Here is a 9,292-nt window from a genome sequence, read left to right on the forward strand (position 1 = left end):
TCCTGGTGAGGAATGTTTAGAATGTGTTTTTTCACAGTATATCAGCACTTCTGAAAATAGGTTTTTGGAAAGTCTAAGTTTAGAGTAAATTTAATCAAAATGTAGATGTATGACACTCTTACTGATTCAACACTGTTGTTGCAGAGATAGTTCTGAAAAATGCATGTGTAACACTTTGAAATGATTTTTTCTCAGATGCGTACAATTTGTAAAACAATCAAGGCATGTCAGACTACACCAGGGTGTCTGAAAACCCCTTTAGCTAAGAGACCTCTCTGTGTTTGTTTCAAACGTGTAAAAAAATACAGCGGAGGGAGAGCAGACACTGAGTAATTATTTTACTTATTACATCGTGTTGTTGTTATTAATCACATGTGGTAATGCATTTACACTGACAGCACGATCAGTATATATTTATACATTCAGTTCATCTATTGTCTGTAAGTGTTTATCCAGTTCAATCCACCTACCAACGTGTGTTTAAGGAAACTGGAGGAAACAGGATCACCTGGAGGAAACCCATGCAGACACTGGGAGAACACACCAAGCTCTTTACAGACAGTGACCTGGAGCAGGGCTTGACCTTCCTCCCGTATTTCAGTCTTTTTTACTGAGACTAGTGACATATTAGTGGTTTTATGTCGCGATGTAAACACAGCGTCACTGCTGTTGAGTTCAGAAGGAGGATTAAATTCAGCTGCAGTGTAGCTTTAATTTTCTCTGTTAAAGCTTCTGTGTCTGATTCTACAGCTCTCCTTTAAACTGTGACTCAGTGAATGAGGAGATTCTAGTTCAAAACACCATCAAAACTACACTGAGATTATTATAATAAAGTAGAAGAAGGGCTCCCTCTCTCCACTGCGTCATGTGACTCACACTCATCTCCCTCTAAACACACAGAGAAGAGCTAGAATTCTAACTCCAGTGTTTGGATTATATTCTTAAATCAATAGACATTATGTGTGTCATTTTCCTCTCTTTCTCTGTTTCTATTTCTTTATTTAATTCTGTATTTTACAGCATTTTGTTCATAATTTAATTCAAAGTTAGTTTTTATTATTAATTGTAGATATTCCATGATGTTGTTGTATTTTAACACAGACACAGTTTGAAATGTTATTTACACAAATTCAGAATGAAATATTCTACTGAAGTGAGACACTGGATTTTAATGAGCATTTTTCAAAAGTTAAAACAAAAAAGGTTTAAAATGTCACTGTGTTTAATGACGTATCACTTTAGATTAGATTATGATGTGTGTGTGTGTGTGTGTGTGTGTGAGAGAGAGAGAAAGAGAGGGAGAGCTTTGGTGTTATTTTACATTACAACTACAGGCTGATGTCTCTGTGATGTTGGGGGAGAAGGAGGGGCTCCTCAGGATCAAATAAACTCAGTGTTAAAGGTTCAGTAGCTGCAGGTTTGGTGAAGTTCTGATGCTAGTTTCACCACACCACAGTGTAATCAGCTAAAGATGAGCTCCTACTTACTTTAAAGTTCAGTGCTACTTTACCTTTAACGTTGAGTGTGATGCTGATGGACTGTTTGTTGTTGATTGTACATCTGTATGTGCCCTGGTCCTGCTCCGTCAGGTTGGAGATCAGTAGAGAGAGATTTGCTGGAAGACCTTCATTAAACATGTGGACTCTACCGTTATAGCCGTCTGTTCCACTGGACACCTCAGTCCCACCTGAGTCTCCACGCTGCCATTTCACACTCAGAGGTTTGGTGTTGGGGTCGGTGCAGGAGCAGGGCAGGAGAACAGAGTCTCCTGGGTATTTACTGATCTCCTTCTCCTGAGGTTCTGACAGTGTGCAGACTGCAGGGACACACACAATGTTCTAATTATAATTATACACAATGTAAGATGTAAAATATCCTGTGCCAATCCATTAGCTTCACATAGGGCTCACCACACTCTCTTCCTCCCTGCAGCCACCAACATTCCTGTTGAATCCTACACTTCAACACTAAGGTGGCTGTGGTCATTTATGATCCGATCAGTAACCGGCTCCTTCACCTCTACACCCAAGCCCAGCCCATGAGCGCACACACCACCCACTGTATCACTAGCTCTTCACAGGGGTCATCAGGTAGACACCTCCTCTCATTGGTGTTTCACTGAATTAAGCTCTCAACACCTCCAGAATGTTCAACAGTGAAGTGTGGCGTCCCAGACCCACCCCCCTCCAAGCTTTACAGTCCCTTACCCTTTACCATCAACAACCGTAAATCCACACTGGCCTCCCTGGTGACTAAGACTGGACCTAGCCCCACTGGCACCGTTAATGCATGCTCAGTGCCACCAGTTCCATGTGATCTTTACATGATTTACTGCATCTGTATGAGGTTAGTGTGTGTGTGTGTGTGTGTGTGTGTGAGAGAGAGAGAGAGAGAGTGTGTGTGTGTGTGTGTGTGTGTGTGAATAAGAGAGACTGCAGTAGTGTACCTCTCACACTGAGGTTGAAGTGGCGGTACTGGTTCTGGTTTATCCAGCATGAATACCTTCCTCCATCCTCTTCAGTCAGGTCTGAGATCAGAACAGAGGTCTTGTTAAATGTCTGAACTCGGCCAGACATCAGATGTGGTGTTATCCACTGCACTGTCTCAGGTTTGTCCTGCAGCTCAGTGCAGGAGAGAGAGCAGGACAGAAGAACAGAGTGTCCTGGAGATCTACTGATGGTTACAGTCTGTTTATTCTTCAGCAGAGTGCAGCCTGAAACAACAAACCAACCACTGAGAAATAGTTCTTATATCTGCACAGAGACCTGTGTTCTCCACCTGAGCTGCTACAGTTACCAGTGCCAAGTGCAGTCAGCGTCTACCTGTTGTTTTATTGATGTCTGTGCTCTGTCTGTCCTTTCAGACCCATCTACATTCAGTTTCATTACACTACACTACACTCACACACACTGATTACTGCAGAGAGCTTCTGAACCTAAACAAACCACAGACAACAGCAGTTTCCTAGAATTGACCACATTAACTTTAATAAATTTTAATAAAATGTACTAAAAATCATTGAATGTTCAGATAAACATTAGTTAAACTTCATTAAAGGCAACATCAACAATTCTGGGGAACTGCAGCTCTCTCTGGTTTCTTTGAGTTTGAAAATATGCGTGTTTTAAGGTGGAACAACTGTAGTTTGTACGCGACTGAAATGAAACTGTCTGTTTATTCACTGTTTGAATTCTCACTGAAACTCATTTGTAACTGGAGCTGTTTAGTTTTGTAGCACTTTCGCTCTGTGTTTACTCTCATTCAGTTAGTGCTCTCCTGCATTTAGTCAATTCCACCTTAAAAAATGTAACTGTAACAGCAGAAATAAGTGAACATTACCCAACTATGGAGCAGGAACAGATCAATATCTTCATCTTTTTTCCTGATGTTAAATGTTTGTAGTCTCTTCGTCGTCTAAAACACAGAGTTCTGTTTCTTTGCCTTGAGCAAAGTGAGAGAAATCCTAGTGAACCGCGACCAGACTTACAGCTGTATTCTTTTTACTTTTTACCCCACCACACACATACACACACACACAATTACATACACACACACACACACACACACACACACACACACACACACACACACACACAGTACCCGACAGTAACAGAGGACACAAACATGCCACATGTAGATATGTTCATTGATCTTTATGAAGTGAACAGAAACACAAAGGAAAACACAAAACACAAAGGAAACACAAGTGAGACACGAGGAGAAACAGAGGACAATCAGCAGGACGCCAGTGTCCTCTCACACAGAGCCAACATCAGACAAGACTCTCCATCACCACTTCAGTAATTACAGCAGATGTGTTTACTACATTTCCAGAGAGAGAGAGGATTCTGGATCAAACCTTGGTGCTGAGTCAATGAGAGAAATGATGACACTATGTAATGAGTTCAGTGACTGACCTGTGACCTGTAGAAAGACACCTGGTGGATTGTCCTCGTAGACCGTACAGAGATAACGACCACTGTCCTCTTTAGTCAGGTCTGAGACGAGGAGAGAGAAATTCCTGGACTTTTCTTGATCAAACGTCCAGACTCTGCTCCTATAGGACCCTGTATCATTAGACACTGGGGTCTGTACTCCACTCTGTTCGTACTTTGAGAAGCTCCATGTGACTGTCTTTGGTGTGATGTTTGCGTCACTGGGACAGGGGCAGGGCAGCAGTACAGACTCTCCTGGAGATTTGGTGATGGTTCTCTCCCAGGTCTCCAGCACAGTGCAGACTGCAGATTCACACAAACACATCATCACCATCACTCTACAGTCTACAACATATTAACATCCCTCACTGATTTACACCACACTGTTCAGTCCTCTGTTCACATCAGTTCAACAGGAACCTGTCGCTCCTGATCCCTGCTTTAATCACAGTTTACTGACTACTGCTTTAGTGAGAGGTCAATCAGAGAAGTACAACATCACGTTAACGGTCAGGAATGAGTTATTAATGATGTTATTAATCAGTTATTGATGATCCATTATTGAATTAAGACATGGTCCACTTCAGAACAGACACAGAAATGAGTCAATGTTGTTCCACACAGAACGTGACACACATCAACAACATGAACCGGGGAAATATTGGCACTAGTTAAACTCTACACAGACTCAATGTGATATTTTTATTGCAGTGTTTCACTGGTTCCAGCAACAATTAAAGAGTTGGAGAAGATGTGTTTTCTGAAATGATGAATATTCTTTTGATGCTCAGAGAAAAACACAGACGCTGAGATCAGCCTCATCTGACTCTGGAGAACAGAGAGAATCACAGAGAGTTTCACCGTCTCATATGAGACACTTTATACCCAGCGCTCTCTCTCAGACTCTCGGTGGTGTGGGGCCCAGTCTGAATCAGTTATAAGGGGTGTCCACACACTTTTGGCCACATTGTAGGCAGGTGTGTTCAGTCCAGTGCTGAGGTCTGTGGTCAGTGTCTCTGCACAAGTCTTTCAGAGAGTATCGGGCACTGAGACACAAACGCAATAAGCTGATTGGCTGGTTGTGGCTTTAGTGACGGCAGAGACTAAGACGATTGGACGGTGAGTTTTTGTTGTGGACAAAGATCTGCTAAAATCAAAGGACAAATCATATGCTGCATTTCACCGTCCAGAAAAATGGAGTCTGATGTAAAAGACACCATCAGTTCCACAGAGGCTCCAGTTCATTTACATTTCTCCAAATAAACCAGATTAATAAATCCCCCTCAGTGCACACAGGCCTTTAATCATGAGTTCAGAGTGTAACCCATGGACCAATAGGAGATCAGTGTTTGGAGGGACACAGGAAGTAGTAATTAGTGGTTAATGATGGTAACGATGGTCATAATGTAAAGACGCTCTGAACACAGCAGGAGGCTGAACATGTCGAAGTAAAAGGAAAGAATGGAAAAGAAGTGTGTTCCACACAAAGCAGCACAATAAAGGAGAAGTGCATCAGTAACTCAGTCTATCAGCTACAGACCATTCACCAGCTCCATCTTATTTTTCTACAGGAGAAACACACTGATCAGTTCAGGAGCGTAACACACAGCAGGTAGTGCACACTTCATGAGGAAGGACGCTCTGAACTGAACACAAGTCAAACTATTAGAGAGCAGAGGACTGGATTATTAATTACTAACACTGCATCTGTTACTGTGTCATAACTGCTTAATAAACACTGAGCTACCACATCAACAAGGGCTAGTTACTGATTTATTACCATCATTAGAACTGGATTACAGCCGTTAATGTGAAGAGTTCCTCAGACTGAAGGAGGAAGTGATGATCATTCACAGAAAACACTGATCACAGAGAGGAGGAATGGAACTGAAGCAGGAACAGACTACAACACATTCCCCTGTTGTACGACGTCTATCCACAAACATACTGCTCTAATAAAGGCCACAAAAGACCAGATGATTTTATGTGATGTATTTCATATGCTGTGTTTCTGTTAGATTTACCTTTGACATAAAGAGTGACAGCGGTGGCAAACTTCCCATTGACGCCACACACATATGTTCCTCCATCTTCTTCAGTGAGCTCAGAGATGATCAGAGATAAATATCCTGGAGGATTCTGGATCTTTCTCTGAACTCTGCCTCTGTAGCGCTGACTCTGTCTGCCGTCCTCTGGAAACACCATTACTTCAGGTTTGTAATCACCTTGTTTGAAAGTCTTTGTATATCCCCACTGTACTGTGTGTGATTTACTCTCAGGGTTTTTACAGGAGCAGGGCAGCACCACAGAGTCTCCAACTGATTTAGTGAAGGTACCTTTCTGACCTCGATCTACCTCACAACCTGCAGAAAGATGAACAGAAGTTGTGTTACAGTCTTTAACTCTTTCAGCTCCAGCTCAGTCTCAGTCCAGCTGTAAATCACCAAACCTGGACGTCAGTGTAGAGCTGTGTGTGATTCACCCGCTCACATCTGAAACAACCACATCAACAACCACAACACAACAACAACTGCTTACAACTTAGAGCCACAGCCAAGATTTGATGTAGAACAATCTGGAGCTGTTTCACACAGGACTACATTTATCTGTGAAAGACATTCAGACTTGTTTATAACTCATTTATTACACATCATACGTGATTCTTCAGAAGGTGAATCCTTGTTTCTGCTCGAGCTGATGGATCCGTTCTGTCCAAACAGCTACAGTTTTCTGATAAACTTTAAATGGAGAGGAGTTCAGTTTGACCTCTGCTTCATCACAAATAATTTTATCAGCTCAAGCTCGGCTTCACTCTCAGAAAAAATGGTACAAAACAGTGTAGTGTATCTTTAAAGGTACAGCAGTGGTGTTAGAGTCCAGTTGTGTTCCCTAAAGGTTCATTACATTCTCTTCTCCAGAAGGAGAGGGGGATCTCTGTAATCTTTCATTATACAACTGTGGAGAATAAAAGAACACAATAAAAGTCCTGGAGCTGAAACGGGGTGTGATCAACACAACTTTAAAATCTACAGCTACAATAGAATATGGTACAGTTCTGTTCCTAATTAAAGATACACAGTGTGTTCTCTTGAGGGTTCCACCACAGAGACAGTTTTTCTGACAGTGAACAAACCACAGGGAAATAGATGAAGTCTAATAAACTACTGACTACAACACAACACTGTATTTCAACATTTGTAGCAGATCTCAGTAAAAATATTAGGAAAATAGTATTAAAACATATTTAAGATAAATCTATAATTATTAAGTAATGCAGAATCCATGCTGCTCTTTTATTTAGAGTTTTCAGCCACAGAGCTGTTACATTCAGCAGTGAATTAATGTTAAATAATAATTAATAAGTTCACATTTGTAAAATCTCAAATGTAGTCAACAGAAGCTCTCCTCACACTTTCTTTGATCATTTCTGTTCATTTTCTGAATCAAGGCAAAGATAAATAACACATGTTTAAAAGTAACCCAGAGTTTACACCAACATTCAACAAGCAGTTAATTTTCACCCAAGAATGCAGTCAGAGTTCAGGACTGACATCAGGAGAGACACAGAGGACACAGCCATAGAAAATACTAATAATATTAATCATAATAATAAACCCATAAACATACACCTCCTACACGTTCTGTCCAGTTCACTGCAGTAAAAGTGGACACTGTTTCCATGAAGAACACCTCAGAGTTACTGTAGAACTCACCTGAATTCACCTGCAGCAAACAGTAGAGTAGATACACACACAGCAACATCTTCAACACCAGACTGATTCACTGATACAGAGAAGGGTAGAGACTGTTTTTAACTCTCCGGCTCATTCACCACATCCTGAGAAAACTTCTCTTTCTCATTCTCTCGTTCTCGATCGGTCGCCCGTGTCCACTCTGAGACTGAGGGAGCTGTGAGTGCTGTATTTAACTCCGGCTCATTCACCACATCAGGGAACACACTTCTGCTTCTCTTTCTGCTGACGCTCTTTAAAATGTTGTTTGGAGCTCAACACACTTGGAGGAGAGCACTATTCCTTTATTGGAACTTCTTATGTCACACTAGTGATGGGTGTAACGAGGGCCGCCCTATTCACACAGAGAGAGAAACACAGAGAGAGAGTGTTTATCTAAGTCTGTTAGATCTTACAGGAGTGAGTGAGGGAGAGGACTTTGGATGGAAGCTGATGAGGGACAATAGGAGACAGGTGTGTGAGACTGAACCGGTGCTGGGACAGTGGTTAATATTCAGGGGAGGAGGACCTCTGGTGGACAGGCTGAGAGCTGCACCTGACAGGTTTTTATGTGTCTGTAGGGGGCAGTATTCGCTGTAGAGAGTGTACTATATAATCTGAGTAACGTACTCACTGTAAACTATATCATGGTTTTAGAGGATTTCATACAACACTTAGATAAATAATTGTAATGTACTTTTATTAAAGGCTTGTGTTTAAAGGTGATATTAAAGAATGCTGCAGTACTCACTTGTTTTTAAACTCCAGTCGGTCTGAGTCTGGACTGACTGTGAAGGACAGAGAATATTAAAGAGAGCTAGGAGTACAGACTTTAAGCTCTTTTACCTCCTCAACTCAGTCTCAGTCCAGCTCTACAAACCCAGACCTGGGTGTAACTGTAGTCACCTGCTCAAATCTGAAAGGATTATGGTTAACCCTCCTGTTGCCGGTGAAATTGACCCGTTTTAAAGTTTGAAGATCTAGGAAAAATAGTTACAATTATTTTTTCAGTATGAAACTTCTTCTGCTTGCCTTAAATAGTGTAATCAACATATACTATGAAAATGTTTCCACATATTTGAAACCACCCCCTGCATGTTTATATCACATAGATATTGAGTCAAACTAGAGGTAAAAGTGTGTCAGAAATGTCAGAGTATTTCTTTGTTTGCAATTGTGAGACATGTTTCACCCCAATCCCAGACACACACACACACACACACACACACACACACACACAGGTGCAGATGTTATGACTTTTGACATGAACTATATATGTTCTCGCAGGAAAACTCCACCCACATTCAGTGGACAATCAACAGGGGAGGGGCAAAACATAAAAGATTCTCTGCATGGGAGTCATACCAACATTACACTGTGTCAGGCAGACCTTTACAAAATGAGCAGCCGAAGCAAAAGGATGACAGTCCAGGAGGCTCTGGAAGTCATCATTGATCATGACAGTGAAATAGAGGAGGATGTGTCTGAAGATCTTGAGCTAAATTCTGATTCTCATGATTCTGATATTGTGGCAGCACTGTCATGCAGCAGGTAGTGTCTCTGTCACAGCTCCAGGGACTTGGAGGTTGTTTGTTCGAGTCCTGCTCCAGGTGACTGTCTGTGAGG

The 9,292-nt window shown here is 41.6% G+C and overlaps 1 protein-coding gene across 1 annotated transcript; it reads right to left on the bottom strand.

Annotated features, from left to right (window-relative positions):
- Nucleotides 1–1,442: 1,442 nt before the first annotated feature.
- Nucleotides 1,443–7,874, bottom strand: LOC136696402 (polymeric immunoglobulin receptor-like). Its single transcript, XM_066670793.1, has 5 exons — nucleotides 7,649–7,874; nucleotides 5,960–6,298; nucleotides 3,918–4,238; nucleotides 2,447–2,713; nucleotides 1,443–1,816 (listed from the first exon to the last, which is right to left on the bottom strand). The coding sequence occupies exons 1-5, from the start codon at nucleotides 7,695–7,697 to the stop codon at nucleotides 1,443–1,445; spliced, it is 1,350 nt and encodes a 449-aa protein (XP_066526890.1). The 5' UTR covers nucleotides 7,698–7,874.
- Nucleotides 7,875–9,292: the final 1,418 nt, after the last annotated feature.

The sequence above is a fragment of the Hoplias malabaricus genome, chromosome 5, assembly GCF_029633855.1.
Source record: "Hoplias malabaricus isolate fHopMal1 chromosome 5, fHopMal1.hap1, whole genome shotgun sequence".
Taxonomy (NCBI): domain Eukaryota; kingdom Metazoa; phylum Chordata; class Actinopteri; order Characiformes; family Erythrinidae; genus Hoplias; species Hoplias malabaricus.

Excerpts from the sequence above, each read along its gene's own strand:
- LOC136696402 (XM_066670793.1), bottom strand. The coding sequence starts at position 7,697 with ATGTTGCTGTGTGTGTATCTACTCTACTGTTTGCTGCAGGTGAATTCA. Across the intron at positions 4,239-5,959 it reads TGTCACTCTTTATGTCAAAG|TCTGCACTGTGCTGGAGACC; the intron begins GTAAATCTAACA and ends GTGAATCTGCAG. Across the intron at positions 1,817-2,446 it reads CTTCAACCTCAGTGTGAGAG|TCTGCACACTGTCAGAACCT; the intron begins GTACACTACTGC and ends GTGTCCCTGCAG.